Source organism: Lagenorhynchus albirostris, chromosome 20, assembly GCF_949774975.1.
Source record: "Lagenorhynchus albirostris chromosome 20, mLagAlb1.1, whole genome shotgun sequence".
NCBI lineage: Eukaryota > Metazoa > Chordata > Mammalia > Artiodactyla > Delphinidae > Lagenorhynchus > Lagenorhynchus albirostris.
In genome coordinates, this window is record NC_083114.1 from 54,675,310 (window position 1) to 54,698,693 (window position 23,384).

The following is a 23,384-nucleotide window of genomic DNA, read 5'->3' on the forward strand; positions in this document are numbered from 1 at the left end:
GGTCACCAGGCCCAAACCCTTCTTACACCCGCTCCGGGCCTGGCCTCGGGGCCCGGCTCCTCCCCCATCTCGTTTCCCGTAAGAGGCTGGGATGGAATCCACACCCAGGCGGCGCCGACCCTGGGGGCTTCCATCTCCCTCGTCCTGGGTCGGGGAGGGAGGGAGCAGAAACGCCCCGGGGCGGGGGCTATTGTTGTCTGGTCACTGCTCGGAAGGGAGAAGAGCTTCAGGAGGGTCTCGTGCTAGGCCCCCGGGGGGAGTCGCGCCCCTGACCCCGTGGCCCCAGGTTGGGGGGGGGTCAGGGCCGGAGCGCAGCCAGGCGGGGGCGCCCCGGGGCCCCACCGGCCCGGGTCCAGGATGGCCTCCCGGCCGAACCGCCCCCCGACGAAGCTCCCGGGGTCTCGGGCTTTCTGATTTGAACCGCGGAGGCCGAGCGGCCCGGCTGAGGTTCCCAACCGCCATTGGCTGCGGCGACGCGGTGACATCAGCGCGGAGGGGCGCGGGAGGAGCCTGGAAGGGGAGTGTCCGAGAGGCTCCCAGCCCCGAAAGCCCGAGAGCCAGAGAGAAACCGACGCCGCGCGGACATGGGTCGTCAGCCCCGGCGCCTCGCGGAGCCCACGGAGGGGAGAGCGCAGCCGCGCCGGCCCGGCGCTCACGTCTCTGCGGACCCAGGTAGGCGACGGGCACCCGCTTCTGGCCGTGACAGCCACCTGCGCTCTGCGGGGCCTGGGTGGGCTCGGTTGGGGGACCTCGAGCCGCCCTAGGGAGCAGAGGGGATTGAAAAAACCGCGATAGGGACGGTGGAGAGGGGAGCGGGGCAGAGCTCCCCACTTCTGCGCCCGCCCCGTGTGGCAGGGCTGGGGCCCGGGCGCGTGCGGGGCGGCCCGGGCGTCTGGGACCGGGGCCACGCACCCTGTGTCCGTGCAGAGCGGCTGGGGAGGACGGGGTGGCAGAGAGTCCGGCGAAATCCCGCTCCCAATCGACTTCCTCTCCCCAGACTGGGATTCGCCGGTGCCGCCTCGGGCGCTGCTGGGGGTGGGGATGAGGGTGCGGTGGGACGGGGGACCCGGCTTTTAACGTACCACCCCTTTGCCCGGGTGTGTGTCCCTGGAGGCAGGAGCACAGCCCTCGGCGGCGCGTGGCCCGCGGTCTCCCCGAGGGGGGCGTGAGTGCACAGAGTACTCCATGAATAATAACCGGATTATTCGCCCGTAGTGGCGGAGGCGTGTACACTATCTCTCGTACGCGCGCTGCAGCACACGCCGCCCAATGTCACCGGGCCGGGGAGAAGAGGGGCGAAGAGCTGCCTGGAAGGGGAACGGCCGAAGGAACAAATGCTCTCTCCCCACCCCTCCCTCCCCGCCCGGCCCCCGCCCCGCGCGCCCGCCTCCTCGGGAGACCTGGAGGCCGAGGCGGGGGTAGGCCGAGGCGCCGACCGGCGGGGTGGGGCCGCTTCCGAGCCCGGGAAGGGGCTACGCGCGGGACCCGGCGGAGCGCTCCCGGCCTGGCCACGAGCCGGGAGCGGTCGGTTAATGATTTAATCGCCCGCTTGGGGCGGTGGAACTGGGATCGGCCGTCTTTAGCTCCGCCCCCTCCCTGGAGCGCCCCCCGTCGGGGGCACAAAACTGCCCCCCTGCCCGGGCTGCGGCCCGTTGAGCCACTCTGCGGGCCGGGCCGCCTCCGGTGAGTGCTGAGCGGGAATCCGGAGCGAGAGCTGGAGGGCCGAGGCTAGGCGGGCTTCCTGGGGGAGGCCGGAGCCCGAGCCGGGGCGTGTGAGCGTGCGTGCGTGCGCGTGTGTGTGCGCGCGTGTGTGTGTGTGTGTATGTGTATGTGTATGTGTATGTGTATGAGAGAGAGACTGGGGGAGGGGTGCTCTCTGCTAACTCAAACCAGATTCCTTGTTTCCCGATGAGACGCCGCAGCCTGCGCTTTGGAAGTTTTCTTTTCTTCCCCGGGAGAATGGAGGGGAAATACAATGCTTTTTCTTTTCTTCTTGCAGCCCCTTGCAATCTGACAGGCTCCCACGTCCCTGGGCTGCGTCCACAGTGCCTATTCTTTGCTCTCTATCTGAGCAGTTGAACGGGGCAAGGGTCCCTGAGCTGTGTGAAGCCCCCAGCTCCTCTTTAGGGTGTTTGGGTGCTGGGGGGGGAGGAGACTCCCTCATCCTTACCCTCAGAGGCCATCTGGACCAGAGCAAGCTCTCCCCATCCAGCCCGCGTAAACAATGAGAGGCCCGGTTACAGGAGGGCTTCCAGCAACGCAACTTCTTTGCACAGTCTGGGTTTCTAATAACTCCCCACCCCCTCGGCCCCCTTTCTGAGGCTGGGGTGGAGGAGGGGACCACCGGCAGGATGGACTGAATTTTAAGAGAACAAAGAACAAGGCACAAAGGAAGGGGAAAGCCGAGCTGTGGATTTCCCCCCAGGAACGGGGAGTTTGCTGGACCGGGGCTGGACCCAGCCAAGCCTGTAGGTGCCCCAGGGCTCCCGAAGCAGTAACGGGGCACCCACTCGTGACTTGGGAGGCTCCGTCCCTGGGGGGAAGCTAGGACCCTGTGTGAGTCTGGGGGTGCCTGTGGGTTCCAGCTTACATCAGCTGCCCTGTGTGAGCTGCCATGTGACGGACCGATTAGTGTGGTTTATCTCCTCCGAACTTGGACTCTGCCCCTCCAGTCCTTGGGGACAGCTGCTCCTTCCTACAAACGGGGGGTTCAGTGAGCCTTGGGAGATACCCAAGTGGGTTCTCCTGGTCTTCCCAAGGATCCCGGTGACCCTTGCAGGGACTGAAAATAATACAGTGGTTTGGGGTCTCAACCCCTCTGCCATCTCCCTGAGTTCCTGGAGTCCCTGCTCACTGATGACCATAGCTCACGTGACACTCCATAGCTCAGGCCTGGACCTTGAGCATTCCTTCCATTTTTCTGGGATTCCCACCTTTCTCTTTCTTGACCCCGCTCTTCCATTTCCCTCTCATTTCTCTCACCCCCGCCCACTCACCGATTCTCCTTCCAGTCCGATGTACGGACACACCCAGCCTGCTGCTGTCCTGCTGCCCTCACAGGACTGGAGCCCCCAGCACGTGAGAGTCTGGTCTACAAAGTGGGGAGGTGGGGATGGGCAGATGTTGACCTGGGAGAGGGCTCGGAGCCCCTTCTTTGCATGTCAGGAACTTTCCCAGCAGGGCCTCAGGTTGGCTCTGGTTCAGGGATCCTAACCGCCTCCACCTTTGGAGTGGTTGATCGATTTCTGCGGCCAGGACAGGCTGTGCCCAGGTGTGGCAGACAAGGTGTTTGCAGCTGGCCACCCCTCTGTCGCCCTCTTCCCTGCCCCCTCTCCTCTGAGTTGGAAGCGGGGAATGGACACGGCTCAGAGGCCGGAACCGCCTCCTGTGGCTGGAGCTTCCACAGGCTCCGAGGATCTTGTCCCTGTAGGAGGAGGGAGGAGTCTGTCCCTTGGAGGAACAGGACCTGGGTTGATGCCAGAGATAAGGCTTGGGGGCGGAGGGAGAGGGGTTGAGCAATCTGGCCCTGGAAGCTGAGAGAGCCGCTGTCTTCTGACCTATGTACTGGAGGCTTTTCCTCAACCTTGGGAAAAGGAACCGAGCCCTGGACCCTTCTGGCAGAGTGTCCTGAGGGCCAGCACCTCGGGGGTGCTCCGGAAGGCTGGGCCCCTGCCAGCGTGCTCTGGACAGGGAGCTGGGGTGCAGGACTGTGCTGGGAGGGGCTCATGTGCACGGCTGGACCTGGCTTTTTCTTGGCTTGCAGGGTGTTGGGAAGGAAGTTGAGCCGTGAGCATCCCGCATTCCCACTCACTGTGTCCCTGAAGCTCTAGCTTAAAATACAAGGAGGCTTGGGCTTCCTTCCAGTAATGTACATCAGAGTCTCCCCCAGGCACTGCCAGCTAGCAGCTCAGGACTCCCGGCCAGGGTGGCAGCACCGACATCCAGAGCCCTCCTTTGCCAGCAGGTGGGGCACTGGTGGTCTCCACTCAGCCTCCCAAACTGCAGAAGGGTCTCCCTTTTGGGTCAGGTGAGCACAGTTTGGGGTTACCCAGACTGTAAGAAACTGCTGGCATTTCCCCCCCATTCCTTCATCCCAGGGGCTGAGGGCATCTGAAAAGCCACAGTGCCAGGGCAAGAAAGATCCCTGGGGCTGTATTCAGGGACAGCATCTCTTGCTCAGCCAGGGCTGCTCAGACCACCGTCTTCTGCCCTGGCCATCAGGGGTGACAGATGGTGTCAGCCAGGGCAGCCTCTAGCCTCCCTGGGAGAGTCTCTGGGTTCTTATACCTGCATCCAGGCAGTTCTTGGGGTAACTGAACTTGGTCTGCAGACCCCAGCTTCGGATCTCCCCAATGTGGTGACAGTGAAGCCAGGCTCTGTGTTCCGGCGTCTGTTCCCTGACCTTCCTTCCCCTCCACACTCAGGTTTCCACTCCCTGCAGCCCTTCTCTGTTCCTCAGAATGTTGCCCTTGGTCCTGAGGGTTTAAGGCTCAATCAGATGGTGGGAGTAGAGAGCCAGAGGGAGCACAGAAGAAACTTAGGGCTGGCAGTACCATTTGTGGACACCTGTAATGAGAATCAGGTTAGGTCCAAAGGACCAGGCTATATTTTATTGGGGGCTGACCGTGCTGAGATTTTGTGCATTATTTGTTGCTGGTAGCTGGTCCCCCAAATTCCTACGTTTGCTAACCCACATCCTAGGGAGGAATTGGAGGGCTTTCTCTTTTCCCACCTCCGCCTCATCCACCGTGTTGAACTGAGATCGGAAGGAGCTGAAGTCCTGTCTAAGAAAAGCCGGGCTCCTCCCGCATCTTGAAAAGGTTAAAGGAGAAGGGAAGGCAGATAGGGAAAGAGACCAAGTCTCGGGGCTGCTCGATCCCACTGCTGGTCTGGACGACAATCTATAGCTGGGCTTCGGACGCCCAGAGGACACCCACCGCCCCGCCCCACAACAGTTCATCTTGGGGCCCCCAGGGACTTTGAAAGGGGTCATCCTGGGAGCCTTTTGGATTAGGTGTCCTCAGGTGACACTGAAGGTATGTGTCCTCTTTGAACTAGGGGAGTGACCGTGGCCAGAGCGTCACTGGGGATGCTGGAATTCTCCTACCTTTCAGGGTATAGACATGAGGCACCTGCTGAGAAGGAACACGTTATAGCATCATTGTCGCAGCAAACACGTTACGAGTGCTCATCCCTTATTCATCCTCGTGTAAGGGCTTTACCTGTGTTAGCTTATTTAATCCTCACAGTAGTTCTAGGAAGTACACGGTATTATCAGTGGCTTTGAAAACTAATGAGGAAACCGAGGCACAGGTAACTTGCCCGGTGTGGCCCAGCCCGCTCGTGATCAGGGTGTCTGGCTCCGGGGTCCCCCAGGCTTGCACGTTCCATCTTGCAGGGTCAAGGTGGAAATTCACCAGCCTGCCCCAGAGCAGTACCAGATGCACCAGGCTCCCTCTGGCGACCCACTCCTCAGCTGAGCGCTGTGCTCTCGGTAGAAGCGAAGTGAAACCAAGCAAGGTCGGGCTGATCTGATTTCAAGCCCTGCCTTCTGAGGCCCCAGGCAGGAGGGAGGAGCAGTGAGGCTCCCACCAGGCACCCCTTCCCTGGTTTCTGGCCACACACACACACACACACACCCCTCCCTCCCTCCGTCCCTCCAGGAAGAGCCTGTAAACAAGGAAAGTTGCTGAATGCCCTTGAGCTCTGGAGTCTTGGCTCCAGAGCTGTTACTTCCTGTAACTCCCAGGTCACGGCTCACTCCTGTCCCTCTGGAGCTGTTGTAATGGGGGGTTGGGGTGGGCGTGGTCCATATTTCCCAGCATTTATCTGTACTTTCCCTGGAGTGTGGGAGAGCCCAGACTCAGGATATTTTAAGCCAAACGCTATGCAAAAGTGTTTGCCCCGTGGATGTTCACGCGTCCATAACTTTCATCAGATCTTAGAGTCCAGCACCCCAGTGATGCTTATGACACGCCCCTGATACACCTTTCGGTAAAGTGGGAAAAGCCCAGGGTTCAGAATCAGGCAGACTTCAACAGCTCTGTCCTTAGCAGCTGTGTGACTCGGGTGAAGCATTTAACTCTAAGCCTTAGTTTTCTTGTCTGCAAGATGGGGATGATGATGATAACTCCAGGGGATCGCTGGGAAGAGTACATGTGATAAAGTCTTTCAGATGCCTAGGACAGAGTGATTACTTGGCCCCCAAAAGGCAGTTTAATCAAAATGAAGCAGCTAGCTTGGTACAGAGTAAAGGCTCAGTGAGGTTCATTCCCTTTCTCATACTTCCTCTGTGACCCATGGTCCAGGGAGGGCATATCCACCTGAGCTTCATGGGTAGGATCTAAGATATCATTTCCCACTCTTTAAACTAGACTGGACATTACATTTTCCAGCAATCAAAGGGTAAATTAATTATCCAAGCTACAGTGTGTTTTCCCACAACTCAGCCTGTCTAAGTGACTGGTATCATTTTCCTAAAACTGTAAGAACGGTAACTTCTCTGAGATGGTTGAGAATACCTGCATGAAACCAGTGGTGAGTATCATGATGAACAGAAGTACCCCTAGAACAGCACCACTGTCAGTAGGAATATAAAGCCAGGCACATAAAGAACTTTTCAGTTTTCGAGTAACCACATTTTTAAAAACTACAGACAGGTGAAATCAATTTTAATATGCTTTACTTAAGCCAGTGTGTCAAAAATACTGTCCTTTCACCATGTAATCATAAAAAAATTAATGAGATATTTTACATTATTTTTTCATACAAGGCCTTCAAAAAGCCAGTGTATATTTTACAACTATAGCACATCTCAATTTGGAACCTACATTTTATAAATAACCAGAATTTGGATTTCCTAAAATGCGCAGCTAAAAGGGCAGATTCACACACTCAAGGTGTTTTAAACGTACTTCAGTTTTCCAATAACTGAACCAAGCATTAAATTTTCATTTAAAATAATTAAAATGAAAGAAAAATTAAAAATTCAGTTCCTTGGTGGCACCAGAAATATTCCAGGCATTCAACAGCCTGATGTGATTAGTGACTACTGTGTTGGATGACTTAGGTTTTGAACAGCACTGTAAACGCCAGGAACAGAGATCTTCATTGTCAGTAGTAGTATGCAACATTATGTTGGCAAGTGTAGCAAATTTAACGAGATAAGAATGAGGAATGGGGGAGGCAGAATTATTATTAGTTGCAGATGATGGGCTGGTCTACTTGCAAAGCCCGAAAAATTTAATTATACAGTTGATTAGGGTGTGTAAGATAGTACAAGCTTAGTAGGGTGGCCATTAAAGAGAGATAAATTTTATTTATTATTTTTTCCTTATACATTTATTTATTTATGGCTGCATTGGGTCTTCATTGCTGCACGCAGGCTTTTCTCTAGTTGCGGCGAGCAGGGGCTACACTTTCTAGCGGTGCGCGGCCTTCTCACTGCAGTGGCTTCTCTTGTTGCGGAGCACGGGCTCTAGGCACGTGGGCTTCAGTAGTTGTGGCTCACAGGCTCTAGAGCGCAGGCTTAGTAGTTGTGGCACCCAGGCTTAGTAGCTCTGCGGCATGTGGGATCTTCCCAGACCAGGGCTCGAACCCGTGTCCTCTGCATTGGCAGACGGATTCTTAACCACTGAGCCACCAGGGAAGCCCAAGATACAAATTTTAAAATTGTAGCTTTCCCACATACCAGCTACAACCAGTCAGAAGCTATAGCTACATAAAATGGGCAGGGTACAAACCGCTTTCACAACGAGAGGCCATAACATAACTCAGGATAAACTTGCAAGACGTGTGTAAGGCTTGTAGGAAGAAAACCCACAAAATTTAATGGAGAATGTCTAAGAGACTTGAATAAATGGATATGAAGGCGTGATGCTGTGATACAGTTACTTCTTCCCAAATTAATTTATTGTTTGCTTTCAATGCCAATGTAATTCCGTCAGGATTTCTTTTGGAACTGAATAAAATGTTTCTAAAGTCCAACTGGAAGACTAACTGCATTAGAAAAGACAAGACATTTTCAGAGAAAAGTTAGTGTAGGGATATTATTCTACTAGATACTCAAAACATATTTTACAGAGTTGACAGTATAGACCTGGTTTAGGAATGAACAGAGATCAATAAGCAGAAGAGGAAGTTTGGAGAAACCGCAGGGAGTATCTGTATATATCTGACGAAGGTAGCATTTGACTCCTCACTCATATTTTATAGCAGTTTTATACAGAACCAGTAACGAACTTTACTGTTATATTTTTAATTTCTTATAAAATTGTGGGTCATTTAAAATAAATAAGCCACAGACATCTTTGTATTTCCTTTGAGTATTTTTTCTCCATGAGTAGTTTTTCATTATTACCTTACCTAGTCGTTTTAGAAGGAGTGAATATTTTCATAAAACTTGGGAGTGGGGGAGGTCTTTGCTTCATAGTACTAAAGCCAGACATTGTACAACAGATTTGACCGTGTAAAAATTAATAAGCACTCTATGGAAAAGAAAACAACAAAATCACCACATGGAAAATGGGCCTATGATACATTTGCAGGAATATTTGCAAAATATAGTCAACATTTTTAAGAGCCTTCATATTTTAAGTCATGCAAACCCATTGGAAAAGGTGAAGCCGCCTTGCCCCCGCACAGAAAACGTGCAGAAGCCTTCAACAAGCAGTTCACAGGGGAGATGATATTCTTTTTAAATGCTCACCCTCTTAGTAATAGAAGGAATGAAAATTATAAGTTTGAACATGGTGCTGATTGTGGTTTTGTTGTTTCCAATTCAGCTGAGGACACAGTAACACCTGTTGTTGGACACCATCGTCCTGTGTTGGTGAGACTGCAACTTTGTAAAACCTTCTGGAGAACAAGTTAGGAAGAAGAAACAAAAGTAATTTTACTCACTTATAAATAGGTATCCTCCAGAAATAAGGACTTGGACAGACTTAGCCAGAAGGCTGTTTGTTACAGCGTTTGAACAAAACTGAAACAACCTAGCATTCAGCAGTGGTCTGCTGGATGTAAAACTGAGGCTCTTAGGACTTAACCTAAAATAGAGTAGCATTAGTTATGAACATGGAACTGTTTTCACTCAAACATAAACAATGGCTGGCTTTATTCATCCCTCTACAATGGAAAGTGCTGCTTGTATTAAAAAAGAGGGAACATGTCTAAATCAGCACAATCCCAGAGAAGCAGCACACCAAGTCCCTTACAGAATGTACAGTTTGAGTAGATACACTTTAGAAAGTAACAAGAGATAGGTGAAACGAACACTTTCTTTAACCCAGTATATTCCAATTTTTTTTTTTTTTTTTTTTTTTTTTTTTTGCTGTATGCGGGCCTCTCACTGCTGTGGCCTCTCCCGCTGCGGAGCACAGGCTCCGGACGCGCAGGCCCAGCGGCCATGGCTCACGGGCCCAGCCGCTCCGCGGCACGTGGGATCCTCCCAGACCGGGGCACGAACCCGCGTCCCCTGCATCGGCAGGCGGACTCTCAACCACTGCGCCACCAGGGAAGCCCGGGCCCACTCTTTTAACTTTGCTGGGCGAGCCCTGGCTTCTGCTTCAGGGTGGTCCTCCCCCCCTCTCACCTCCCGGGGGGTCAGAACATTGGGAGGGTCCTCAGAGCAGGAAGCTGGGATGAGATCTTGTGTAAGGAGGAGCCCATCCGAACCGTCCCTGGGAGCAGGTCTCTGATGGGGGAGTCAGTCAAGTGAGTCTTGGTCCCAAGGTCTTACCTTAGATGACCAGCCTCCCTAATCCCACCCTACCCCCATCCCTCCGTCCATGTGCCGTGTTCTCAGCTGCGGACATCTGAATAAGCCACAGAGCATCACCTCATACAGAAAAGCTTGTGCTCCAAGGTCTGCCAGAAACGGGCTCACACCACCATTTAGTAGCTGGGAGAGTGAGCGAGGGCATTCGTTCCACGTGAGCCTCAGTTTCTCTTTACGATGGAGGCAATCGTGACACCCTCCTTGCAGGGCCCGAGGCGCAAACTTAACGAAGTCCGCACAATGCCTGGCGTGCAGCAGGCTCCCAATCAGTGAGAACTGCTGACAGCACTGCTAGTTCTGCCTTACTGGTGGTCATGGGCAGCCAGTGGCTGGAGCGCGGGGCTGTCCTTGTGTGACCCCGCCCCTTCTCGTTTCCTCTGCTCCTTCGTAGCCATCAGGAGAGCTGAGCTGGGGCGGTGCAAGCAGCAGAGACCGAACCTTCACCTGCCCAGGGTTCCACTGGGGGATGGCCGTGTGGGAGGGAGGCTGGCCCCCAGCTTAGGGCCTCAGTGTCGCTGGAAATTGGCCATTCTCCGGGGGCGGGGTGTGGGGATCGTTATTTTTCACCTGCTCGGTTGCGGAGGCCCAAGCAGCTGTTGGGAAGCTGGTTCTTTTGGGGGGTCCTAAGCTCCCTATTTCCCCTGCCACCAGGTTTTATAATAGATTGCCTACTTTCTCCTCCCAAACAACTTAAAAATAAAACGAGGATGTGATAAACTTGTCCATCTGGGGTAGATGCAGATTTAGGGGGACGGGAGAGAAAGAGAACGGACCTCGACGGGAGATTTTTCGATATGAGAGTGTGTGGTCTGAGCCCCGCGCTCCCCCGCCCGGCCCCCACCTGGCGCCTTGTATGGGCTGCAGCTGCTGGACCCTGAGAACTTGAGAGTTTAAAGCTGGTTTGGAAATTAAGTTTTTTTTCCTTAAGCCTTTGATGCTTCGGGATTTTTACTATTATTATTATCCAAACAGCACTACCACATTAAAGGAAACTTAGAAAGAAAAGAGCCCGTTTTCCTCTCAAGCCTGACATCACTCCTGAATCTCTCTGCCTGCCCTTTTGCCTTTATTCGTGAACGTGTATGTGTGTGTAGTGTGTGATCACTGTGTAAGCAAGCCTGAATTCTGCCTTTTTTCCTTACACTCGATGCCGTCTGGTAAACAGTTTTCCACGTCCTGCGTGGTCTTCGCTGACCCTGCATTTCACGCCTGCAGGACAATCTGTTGAGTTAATGGCTCCTAGTCTTCTCAACCATTTTCTTCTTGTTGGGTGTTAGGTTGTTTCCAGTCTCTTGCTGTTATGAATAAGACTTCAGTGACTGTCTGTGTCAGGGACTTTTTTCTGCTTTGAAATAGTTCCATAGGGTAGGTTTCCCACCACGGGCGCTCCTGAATCATTCTTGACTGAAAGTCTCTTCAAAGAACCTGCCGTAATTGCCGATGCCCCAAGACCACCCTGTCCTGGGACCACTGTCTCTGAGCAGCATTTGATCCCTGTTTTTTCTTTTCTTTTAAAATTAATTTATTATTTATTTATTTATTTTTGGCTGCGTTGGGTCTTTGTTGCTGCGCGCGGGCTTTCTCTAGTTGCGGCGAGCGGGGGCTACTCTTCGTTGCGGTGCGCGGGCTTCTCATTGCGGTGGCTTCTCTGATGCGGAGCACGGGCTCTAGGCGTGCGGGCTCTAGAGCGCAGGCTCAGTAGTTGTGGTGCACGGGCTTAGTTGCTCCGCGGCATGTGGGATCTTCCCAGACCAGGGATCGAACCCGTGTCCCCTGCATTGGCAGGCGGATTCTTAACCACTGCGCCACCAGGGAAGCCCTGGTCCCTGGCTTTGTACCACTCTCCCTGCCTGGTGGCACCTAGTACCTGCTGTTGGGTGGGAGGGAAGTCCTTCCCCTCCCCTTTCCAAGCTCAGTGCCGCCAAGATGGTAACAGACACAAGAAGGTCTTGTGTCTGGTGCCTGGCAGTGAGTCAACCCCCGTGGTATCTGCAAAGGACCTTTAGCGATTGGGAGACAGGGCACCTGGCGCCAGTGCCATCTGGGCCCCTCACCAGCTCCTTGGCCTTGGGCAAGTACTGTTCTCCACCCCAGTCGCCCGCCACCGGGCTGGATAATCTCTGGGTGTCCTCCGTCTCAGTCTTAGAAACTGCTGAAGTTGAAGGCATCGTGGATGCCTCCGTGGCAGTCACGTGACATCATGGGTACCGTATTGTGGCACCCGCAGGGGTGTGCAAAAAAATCCACTGAGATGTGATAAGAAAACACCAGAACTTCTGTGTCACGTATTGACTTTCTTTAAAAGAAGGAAAACTGAAACATATTCGTTGCTGCATGGATTGACAATGGCCACATATATAAGCTATAAAAGATACACGTGTGTGTGTGTGCGTAAATTACACGCTTCCTGTTTTGATGTGTGGAGGCCCCTGCACTTTGGGTCCTGCGGGGCTGTTTTAGTGGCTGGAGCCCGGGTGTGGGAATAAAGGCTTCCGTCCATGACCCAGGGCAGATCTCTGAATTGATCCTCTCTGTCTGAGTGGGGTTGCTCCACGCCCAGGCATTTTAAGGCGATATTTGACACAGATACACAAGTAGTACAGGAGTTATAATAGTGATATTTCACGTTTCTATCCTGGGCTTTTTTTTTTTTTTTTAATTTACATGTGGATATTCAGGCTCAGTTTATTTTAAGACGGTGCTTCCTACCACCCTGGTGCAAACGGCGCACTTTCAGATATGAGAGGGCTTGCGGCAGTGTTAGTGAAGGAACTAAAAGCTTCTAAATATACTGAAGTCAGCTAAAAATAACCACACGGCCCCCACTGAAGTTCCTCCTGTTGTGTGTAGCAGTGTGCATCAAAGCACCCACAGTTCTCATCCTTTCCCTGTGCTGCCCATCAGCTGTTGGAATGAAACAGTCTTCCCCTTTCTCTGGGATTCCTTATCTTCACAGGATAGGGCTGGGGAGCATTCCAGAAAGCGCTGGAGCTTTCTCTGGCGACAGAAGCCAGAGCCCCTAACCTCTTACAGGGCATCGTGGCCCGCGTCGCGCTGCGTTTCTTGCACAATGCCCTGCAGCCTGTTGTTCCAGCTGACAGATGTTGTGTAGCAGAATGCTTCCCCCGTTTTGGCAAAGTCAAGTTCTTCCTGGCGGCAGAAAGTTGGTTGCACCCCGAGGGAAAGGTCCCTGGCCTGCCGGCTGAGACGCACCCCTGGCAGAGGACTCCTGGGCTCGAGCTCCCCTTTGAGCCCGCCCTCCCTCTCCCCCCCTCTCCGGGCCCTCAGCTCCTGGTGTCTCCAGCTCCAAAACCTGCCCTGGATGTGCCCCACTCTGTCCATCTCCTTAACCACACCCTCGTCCTGGCCCCCATCCTTTGCCTGAATTCCTGCTTCCCCTCCTCCGTGCCTCCAATCCAGCCACCGCCATGGGAACCTCCAAACACACAGATGGAATGGCTTCCTGCTTAGGGAGGTTTCCTTTGGTACCTAGAACGCCATCCAAACTCCGGCCTGGGCTTCCTGTGAGGGCCCCGTGTGACCTGGCCCCTGGGTTTTCATTCCGTTCCTCAAACACAAGCTTGTTCCCCCCTCAGGGCCTTTGCACGTGCTGTCCCCACAGCCCGCATGTTCTTGGCATGCCTGGTTCCTTCTCGTCACTCGGTTCTCAGAGGGGCCTCCCAGAGCCCGTAACTCCCGCGCTCACCCTCCCTCGTTACCCCCTTGACCCTGAGGACTACGAGATACTGTTTTATTCGCTTGTCTACAGCCCCGTCGCCCACCCACCCACACTCACACCACAAGTGTGCCCAGGAAGTCTGGGCTCATCCACCTCGTTATTTTCACTGCTGTGTCTCCAGGGCCCAGAGGAGTTATGGGGAAATTGGTGGGTGTGCAGTAAGTCAGTGAGTGAGTGAGTGAGTGAGTGAGTGAATGAATAAGGGAACGAAGCCACTTGTATCCAGTCCAAGCCACAAGCCACGACCGAAGTCATCGTGTCAAATGCCGCGTTGCTGGGGGCTAGAATCGGACAGGATGGGTGGCGAGAAGGGGGCATGGTGATGGAGGGGCTGGCTGCCCGGTGGCCGCGGCAGTGGGCATTGAGGCATGTGTGCTCTCTGTGTCAGGGTCAGCTTCCAGGTCAGCTGCACGGCGGGAGCCCTGCCTGTCTTCCCCGGGAGAGCTCGGGTCTGTCTGGGAGCTGCTGGGCTGAGGTGGGAGGGCAGTGCTCTCTGGACGGCCCGCCGGGGAGGATGAGAGAGGGTCCAGGCCAGGGCTGTCCTATCCCGTCCCGGGAGCTGAGCTGAGCTGAGGGTGTGCTTGGTGTCGTTGCAACCGGGGGCCTGGCCTTGCAGGGAGGGCTCGTCACCCCTGGCTTACAGGAATGTCCTGTGGTCAGTGGGCCGAGGGTAGCAGGATCTGATTCCAGCAGAGGCTGGAGAGATGCGAGTTGCTGCTCCGTTTTCCCTTGCTCTGCCAGGAAAGGGGGATGTGGCTTCCGGGGTGGCAGGGTTGGGGAGTCCCCCCGAGGGCGGGCTGTGGGGAGCGGCTGCCTGTCATCTGGCGGTCTGTTTTAGCCACTTCCCCAGAGCTGGGTCACAGGGCTTAGCCACGCCCCCTCCTGAAGCCGCGGCTCTCTGTGCACAGCCCCTTTCCGGGTGGGTGCTCAGGTCCCCCCAAACTTCCCCCAGGACTGGCCCAGGGCACCTGCTCGTACTTGTACTCAGAGTTCCACCTCCTCACCCCCAAATTGCTCTGTGTTCAAAGCTTAGGGTGACAGTGTCATGAGGGTACCATGAAACCAAGGATTTAAAACAACCCGGTGAGTGAGCTCTTGCCGGCCCTGAAGCCCGGCCTGACCAGCCTGAGCTCTAGCTGTAGGGCCCCAGGGCTGCTGCAGCCCCTCCTTGCTGGGCTGGGGGACCAGAGGGAGCTTCTCCGGAAGCTCAGGACTCGGGACATTTTCATGCTGGATGCTGAAGATGGTTTGCTTTTTCACAAGCTGCAAAGCCTCGTTCCCACACCCCCAGGGAGCGAGACCACAGACGGCAGATAAGCGCTGGCCGGACCTGCTCTACCTTCCTGGGCTGTGGGGCTGTGCAGGGGCCTAGGCACCTCCCTGCCGGCCCCTCTTATCCAGATCTCGAGCTCTACCCTCGAGGACGTGCCAGGGATGGGGGCCCTTCTGTCCTGTAGCCGCGATGGCCAGGATGCCTGGTCCCTGCCGGTGGCCACAGGGGTCTGCACCATCTCTGCCGAGCCCTGGGCAGCTGGGCCTGCGGTTTCCCTTTCTGTTCTTTTTAATAAGCACTTAAGATCAGGGAAACCACAGCGCCTGGCGCTTACTGGCTCTGGGGATTCCTGCCGTTACTTTGAAACCCTTACGCAACTCTGGAGCTTCACGTCACTGATCCTTTACGTTCCCTCCCTTCCCTCCCTCCCTCCCTCCCTCCCTCCCTCTCTCTCTCTTTTTTTTTTTTTTTTTGCGGTATGTGGGCCTCTCACTGTTGTGGCCTCTCCCGTTGCAGAGCACAGGCTCTGGACGTGCAGGCTCAGCGGCCATGGCTCACGGGCCCAGCCGCTCCGCGGCATGTGGGATCTTCCCGGACCGGGGCACGAATCCGCGTCCCCTGCATTGGCAGGCGGACTCTCAACCACTGCGCCACCAGGGAAGCCCCTCCTCCCTCTCCTTTTTATTCTTTCTTTTTTTCAGTTTTCTTTCTTTCTTTTCTTTTTTTAAATTTGTTTGTTTTTCTGTTCACCTGGTGATTACTATGTGTTTTATTTTCACATGTGCGCACTCACTCCAGGGCAGGGTTGCCCCCCAGGGGACACTTGGCATTTCTGGAGACATTTTGGTTGTCACAAGCAGGGAAGGGATGCTACTGGCATCTGGTAGGTAGACACCAGGGATGCAGCAGAACATCTTATAATGTGCAGGACGGCTCCCACAGCAGAGAATTCTCTGGCTAAAGGTGTCAGCAGTGTCAGAATCCGCTCCAGGGTAATACAGGAATCTTCTTGAGGCAGCGGCCAGGCTTCTCCTTTCTCTGGACTCTTCCAGCCAGAAGTGGGGAGGGTAACTGACCGGAGATGCTACCCACCAAAGGCCAGAAAGAGGCCTGGCATGGAGTAGAGAGAGCACTGGACCAGGAGACCGACTTCCAGCCCAGCTCTGCTCTTAGGCACATACATCTGGATAAGTCACTTTGCTTCAGTGAACTTGTTTTCTCATCTGGCAAATGGAAGAGCTGAAGAGCACAGGATTCCGTGACCAGAGCCAGGAGCTGAACTGCAGGCAGGTTGATGTGGACCCTTTCTGTTCTTGCTTCACTGCGCTGGTGGCAGCAGAAGCCCGAGGGATTCTCCAGTACCAAGAGTGCCTTAGAAACCTGGTTTGATTTTCTTCTATGCCGAACGTGTCTGAGGCCGACTCACTCCATCCTCCTTCTGTCTTGTTTAGCCAAAGAGAGTTTTCCCCAACGTTGGTCTGAGAGCCCATGGCTGGCCCAGAGGGTCACATATGGTGACTCTCTCCTGGAGCGATGTGGAGGGGATGACCCTAAGGCCAGTACTTTTCATGTGTCTGGTTTAGGCGTCAGCAAACTATGGCCCAAATCTGGCCCACCACTTGTTTTTATATATAAAGTTTTATTGGGACATAGCCATGCCCATTTGTTTACATACGGTCTACTGCTGCTTTCCTACCACTGCGAAGGTGGAGCTGAGAAGCTGGGACCAAGACTGTGTCAGTCATGAAGCTGAGAACCTTTGCTGTCTGGACCTTCATGGAAAACGTTTGCCAAAACCTGGTCTAGCTGTTCCGTGACTTAATTGTTTAGACGTTAGATCCCAGGGCATGGGCAGGAGCGAAGGGCCGGCTCAGAGGTAGGGGAAGAGAACTTTCCTTGAGGGTCTCGGGGGAAGGAGGAGAGAGAGGAGGGGGAGCTGAACGACTGTAGTGGGTCATCTCAAGGCCTTTCAGGAGTCCTCACCTGAGTCCGCCCAGCCGGGCTCACCTGTGTGGCAGGTGAGCCCCGGTGTCTCGCCACCCTCCCCTGCCCTGGAGCGACAAGCGCTATGACTGCCTGGGGGTTGGGGGGGACCATCTGGCTGGGCATCACCAGCGGGACAAGGAACAAAGAACGAGAGCGAGGGGAGGGGGTTAGAGGGCACAGAGAGGTCAGGCTGGGAGCCCTGGAGCCGGGCCGTAGGCTGAAGTGACCTTGTCCTTGGGCTCAGGAGGGCAGAAAGGGAGCAACCCAGGGGCTGGGGTGGAGGTGGGGGGTGGGAGGGAGGTGTTAGCCTTTCAACAGGTGTTTGAGGATCGACTGTGCCACGCACTGCTGGACGGGATTCAGCGGTGACAGGCCCTTTGGAGCCCTCCGGAAGCTCATAGTTCAGTGGGAAGATGACAGTCAGGCCGAGCCGGCAGTGGTAGAATGACAGAGCCAGTGCCTGCTGGGAGCAAGGGCGTCCACAGTGCTGGGGGTCGGGCAGGAGGTGGTCGGGAGGTCTCACCCGGGCTGAAGCAGCTTTACTGGAAGAAGTGACAGCTCAGCTGAGCCCCGGAAGACGTTGGGTGAGCCAGGTGACAGGTATTCTAGCGGGGAGCTGTGCATGTCCAGCCCTGGAGTCCGGGAGACGGAAGCTCAGGGCCAGGGTGGACCGCAGGGGTAGGGGAGCAGCGAGGAGTGAGGCGGGGACCGGGTGTCGGATCGGGGGGTCTGCACTGGGGACCGGGTTTTGATTTAGCCAAAAGGTGAAGGATGGGGGAAGGGGAAGCAGGGCCAACTGGGATGTGGTGGCCTAGCTTAGGGCAGCATCGGGGGTGAGGAAGAAACCCGGTGGGACATCCTGGGTTGCCCTTGGCAACAGGGAGGATGGGCCTGGAATGTGGGGGCCGATGAGAGCTGTGCTGTTAGCAGGACTGGTGGCCCAGGACCACCCCCTCACCCGCCAGCCTTGGTCAAGTCCCTGCGCCCACATCACCCCACTCTGCTCAGCCCTGCGCTGCTGGGTTTAGCACTGGGGGCTGGTCTGGCTTCAACACTGGACTTCAGCTTGGCCCTTGCCAGGAGCTGCATGGGTGGTACCTGCCAGGAGATTACAGAGGCTCTCCTGGCCTCCCTGCTGATGCTTTTTGTTTTGGCTCAGGTTAATCACCTGGGGGTCTGCATTCCCAGGGCGCCTCGGCCATCTAGGGTTTAGTCTCCGCCTCCCTGCACCCCTAGTGATTGAAGACACTGGGAGTTTCCCAGTCTTGGTCTCTGAGAGGCGGAGGGTGGATCCTTGGCAAAGAGCTCGGGGCTCCACTGTGGAGACGTCGCAGGCAGGATCCTCACCTCCGGGATCCTCGGGACACCCACCACGGGCCGGAGGGCTGGGGAGCTGGTCCTGTGGGTCCCGGCAGCTCCACCCGATTCTGATTCAGAGAGTGAGCTGCCGCCCACGTCTGTGGAGCACGTCTGTCCCAGGCAGCGCCTCCCTGGGGCCTGTGCTGTCCTCTCCCTCCTCTAAGGACCGTGACTCAGAATGAGGTGTCCACTGACTCCACAGGGGCTGAGGTCAGGCAGCAGGGAGAACTAACTTACAGCGTGTCTCCGGACCGGCTGTTCACTGGAGTCACGTCTCTCCTGGGTCGGCTGCCTGGAGCTGCCTGTGTGCCTCCGCCTCTAGGGGCGTCCTGGTTGCGGGGTGCGGGAGGCACTGTCCTTTAGAAGAAGGCGCTCTCGCTCAAGTCTCAGGGAGAGCGTGCCTGTGGCTACTTGAGCTCAGAAGAGGTGAGCGGAGGTTTAAATAACAGCCACCCCTGAGCAGATGGGCTTTTGTGCTGAGCGGACAGCTGGGTTAACCCTTTCCCTGCTGTTCTCTCCTTGCAGCCCTATGATCTCCTTATCGCCCCCTCCGCCCGCCGGACTTCAGATCTGACCTCAGATCCGCCTGCTGTCTCTGGAGGGGACCCCCTCCTCCCCTCCCCCGCCCCCCGGCAAGATGCCGATCCTCAAGCAGCTGGTGTCCAGCTCCGTGCACTCCAAGCGCCGCTCCCGAGTGGACCTCACGGCCGAGATGATCAGCGCCCCGCTGGGCGACTTCCGCCACACCATGCACGTGGGCCGGGCGGGGGACGCCTTTGGGGACACCTCCTTCCTCAACAGCAAGGCTGGGGAGCTGGACAGTGAGTCCGTGGACGAGCAGGCCGCCGCCTCCTCCAAGCGCGGCCTCCTGTCCCGGAAGTTCCGGGGCAGCAAGCGGTCGCAGTCAGTGAGCAGGGGCGACCGGGATCACAGGGACGTGCTGGGCCCCCTGCGGGACTCGGCCCTCTTCGTCAAGAACGCCATGTCCCTGCCTCAGCTGAACGAGAAGGAGGCCGCCGAGAAGGGCTCCAGCAAGCTGCCCAAGAGCCTGTCCTCCAGCCCCGTGAGGAAGGCCACGGGGGAGGGCGGCCCGGAGGAGGCGGGGCCTCGGCGGAATGGGGCCTCCGCCCCCCACTCCCCAGACCCCCTCCTCGACGAGCAGGCCTTCGGGGACCTGGCGGATCTGCCCATGGTACCCAAGGCCAGCTTTGGGCTGAAGCACGCTGAGTCCATCATGTCCTTCCACATCGACCTGGGGCCCTCCATGCTGGGCGACGTCCTCAGCATCATGGACAAGGGGGAGTGGGAACCGGAGGAGGAGGGGGAGGCCGGTTGCCATGGTGACGAGGACCCAGCAGGCGGCCCCACCCAGGCTCCCCCGCTGGCGGCGGCAGCCCCTCTCCCGGCAAGGCAGGAAGGAGCGGGGGGCCCGGACCTGCCCGCGCTGCCGTCGCGTGCGCTGCCGGAGGAGGGCTGGGCCGCGGGGGCCCCCAGCCCCGGCTCGGCCCGCAGCGGGGGCGGCAGCCACACCACGCGGGACAGCAGCTCCCTGTCCAGCTGCGCCTCGGGGGTCCTGGAGGAGCGCAGCCCCGCCTTCCGGGGGCCGGACCGGGCCCGGGCCGCTCTCCTGAGGCAGCCGGACCCCGAGTTCTCCTTCATGGACGAGGAGGAGGAGGACGAGATCCGAGTGTGAGGCCGGCCGGAGGTGGGGGCTCTTGGCTTTGTCTCCTCCCTGTGCCCCCAGCCCTGCAAGGTCAGCCAGGAGCTTGGCTGCGGGCCCCAGACAGACCCTGGACCTTATGGATAAGGGGCGCTGGCCGAGCCTGGGGGCCCTCGTTGGACTTGGAGCTGGCTGGGGTGCCTGACTGCTTTGCACACCCTGCCCTGCCTGAGCTCGTAGGACGGGGCTGTGTTCTCGCAGCGGGACTCGGCTTTCCTCTCCCTCTCCCGGCCTCCAGTGGATTTCCGCTGTCAACTTGAGTCTCTGCCACGTGCAGCGATAATAGGGCAGCCAGGGGCGGCCCAGGGGCGCAAGGGCTAAGGACACTTGACCTGCCTCTTTACTCCTGGCGTTTCTGTTGTGACGGAATAAACGCCCGTGACGGGTCACAAGTCCCGGCCCCTCCCTCCCTCCATCCCCAGCTCCTGCACGGGGAGCCCCACGGAGGAAAGGCGGACCGAATGTGTACAGTGAACGCGACCCCTTCCGCGGGGTGAGAACAGGATGCAGAACGGAAGGAAGGCCCCGGGGCATCTTGAATTTTCAAGAGGGGGCCCTTGCAGGATGACACTAGGACAGGCTGCAGCCCTTGCTCAGTCCCTCTGGGTTTGTTTGTTCTTGTTGTGTTTAAATCTTTTTAGAACGATACCAGGAACGTGTTTGTAGGCCTGCCACCAGAAGGAAAACGAATCCTTTTAGAAAACCTTTATACTAAGTACTTCCAAACTTTATTTAGAACCGTATGGGGTGGAGGTCTGTGCGTGTCTGTCCTCGGCCCCCTCCCGCATAGCTATTAACAACAACAGGCAGCCAGTGTAGAAAATTTCTGGAAAATGATTATTAAAAAAAATGTCATTCCTATGGGGGGATAAAACCTCTTTTGACTGGGTTGTTCAACCCCCGACTGACTACGTCCCTCTGCCAGCAGAGCCCCCTTCCCCACTTCTGAGTCAGTGGTCCTGAGGGTATAGGGTTGCCAGATTTAGCAACAAAACAAAAACCAGAATGCTGAGTTAAATTAGAGTTTCAGGCATGCAAAGGATGATTTCTTAGTGTAAGTATGCCGCATGCCATGTTTGTAACACACTCATGCTAAAAACTTAGTTGTTGTCTTTCTGAAATTCAGCTTTCACTCTGCGCCCTTAGAACCCCGCCCAAGGGGATCGAGTGGAGGTTGGGTGCGAGCCCCCAGGATTCACAGATGAGGATTTTTCTGTCCTGGCAACAGGCTGATTTCACCTTCTCCTGTCGCCTTGTAGCCAGTGGAGGGAGGGGGGCGGACAGAACCGCCGCGGGGTCCAGCCAGGGCTGGCGGCGGGTGTAGCTGCCCTAGCCTCCGCCGCGGGGTCCAGCCAGGGCTGGCGGCGGGTGCAGCTGCCCTGCCTCCTGAGTTTTGCCAGATCTGGACTCAGACACCACCTTAGTTCTTGAAATGGGTGCTCACTGGTTTCCAGCCGTGCAGCCCCTGCCAGCTGCCGCCCTTGAAACCCATCTAGACAGCGCTCAGTTCCAGATTCTAAACTGTGTATTTTTTTTTTCCGTGAAAATGTTAAAACAGCAAAGAAACATTAAAATAAAAGGCCTTACAGCATGCCTGGTGTCTGTGTCTGCTTTTTGTCGGGGAGGGGTGGATAGGGGTGAGGGTGCGGATTCAGGGTGCTGGGGCTGCCCGAGCCCCGACGGCACTCGGGGGCCTGAGGGAGCTTCTCTCTCTGTCTCTTTGGGGCCCGCCCCTCCTGCACTACTCTCCAGCTTCTGGAAGGACAACGCCTCACGTGCCCATCAGCCTGGGCAGGCCCTTGTGGGCTCTGGGATTTGGTGTCCCGACTGCCACTTACCACTGGGGGCCCTCGGGCACTTAGTCATGCAGCCACTCTGTGCCTCATCCTCCCCATCTGTTAAATGGGCATCGTGCTGTTCTTACAGGGCTGGGCTGCAGACACAGTCACTGCCGTGGTGTTTGCCAAGGTTTTTTGGGTTTTTATTTATTTATTTATTTGTTTGGTTGCACCAGGTCTTAGTTGCGACAGGCGGGCTCCTTAGTTTCGGCTTGCCGGCTCCTTAGTTGCAGCACGTGGGCTCCTTAGTTGTGGCAGGCAGGCTCCTTAGTTGCGGATCCAGGGCTCCTTTAGTTGCGGTTCGCCAGCTTCTTAGTTGGGGCACGCAGCCTCCTTAGTTGGTGGCATGCAAACTCCTAGTTGCGGCACGCATGTGGGATCTAGTTCCCTGACCAGGGATCGAACTCGAGCCCCCTGCATTGGGAGCGCGGAATCCTATCCACTTCGCAACCAGGGAAGTCCCCCAAGTTGTTATTAAACCGAGGGAGGTACCGGACCCGGACCGTGTGGGGCTGCAGCCGGGAAAGGTGCCGCTCTCCTTCCCCTCGTCCCTTTCACCATCTGACCTGGAGAATCAACTTACAGGGGGTGTGGTCTCCGTTCAGCCTCGTGGCCCTGGTAGGTAGACTCTGGTGTCCCCATTTTATAGCAGAGATGTGCTCCAGAGGCCACATGGCCACCTTCTCCAAAGTCACCGAGTGGCAGAGTCAGAACGTTACTGATTCGAAACCCTTTCCACACTCACAGGCACCTCAAAGCTTCTTTATTTGGGGAAGTGAGAAGGGGGTGTGTCAGCCCTGGGTGGGACCTGGGAACCCCTCCAGCCCCTGGTCCAGCTCCTCCCTCACCTCTTCCCCTCTGACGTGGGCACGTCTCTAAGGAGAGAACGTCAGCCTGGGTGGGTCCGTCTCTGCCCCTGAAGCCCCTTGTATGCCCTCCTTTTCACCTGGGGGCCCCAGTGCAGCTGAGTTCCAGGAAACCCTGCCCCTCTCCCGGGGAGAAATTTGGGCATGTAGTCAGCCTCCCCCTGGGAAGCAATTAGAAGCATAATTAAAATGTCGCCCAGGTCCCTCTGTCCCTAGATTGGCTCATTAGAGGTAATGAGGGATGTGGCTAAGACAAGAGTTATGAGTAGGTGGGGTGGTGGCCCCGGGGGAGGGAGGGGGGATGGGCACACACCCAAGCCCAGCGGGAGTGATGGGGTCCCCCAGCTCTGGGGGGAAGGCTCAGGGGGATGGTACCTGGGTGACAGCTGTGCCTCCCAGAAACTGTACCGCCCACCCCCCATTCCACCCACATCCACTCACCCAGGTTCTTGAGGGTCTGGGAGCAGCCAGCCTCCCCAGGGCTGCAGACCTGCTTTTTGACTTGATGGGAAAGCGCTAGCTGTTTGGGGAGACCCAGGGGCCAGCTGGACCCACACTTTGGGAGCACGCTTTCTGACTGGGGGCTCAATGGGCGCGCCAGACAAGCATGGGATAACCAGACGGGACGAGCCTAGCCACCAACTCTAACCTTGGTTTGCTGTGTGGACTTGGGCCAGTTATTTTCCCTCTCTGGGCGGCTTCAGTTTCTCCATCTTTACAGTTAGGCACTAGCTCAGTCGTTTTCAGCTTTTTACCAGAAGTTCTGTTTGTCATGAGGTACCCAAACAGACTGAACAAGAGCTTCCCTGGTTGGGGGCGGATCCTTTC

The 23,384-nt window shown here is 56.3% G+C and overlaps 1 protein-coding gene across 1 annotated transcript; it reads left to right on the forward strand.

Annotated features, from left to right (window-relative positions):
* The first annotated feature begins 215 nt into the window (after nt 1-215).
* On the forward strand, nt 216-21,443 carry CDC42EP4 (CDC42 effector protein 4). Its single transcript, XM_060135231.1, has 2 exons — nt 216-672; nt 18,658-21,443. Exon 2 carries the CDS (start codon nt 18,770-18,772, stop codon nt 19,823-19,825), a length of 1,056 nt encoding a protein of 351 aa, XP_059991214.1. The 5' UTR covers nt 216-672; nt 18,658-18,769; the 3' UTR covers nt 19,826-21,443.
* Nucleotides 21,444-23,384: the final 1,941 nt, after the last annotated feature.

What these genes read in the sequence shown, in the direction of transcription:
- CDC42EP4 (XM_060135231.1), top strand. Translation starts at nt 18,770, where the DNA reads ATGCCGATCCTCAAGCAGCTGGTGTCCAGCTCCGTGCACTCCAAGCGC.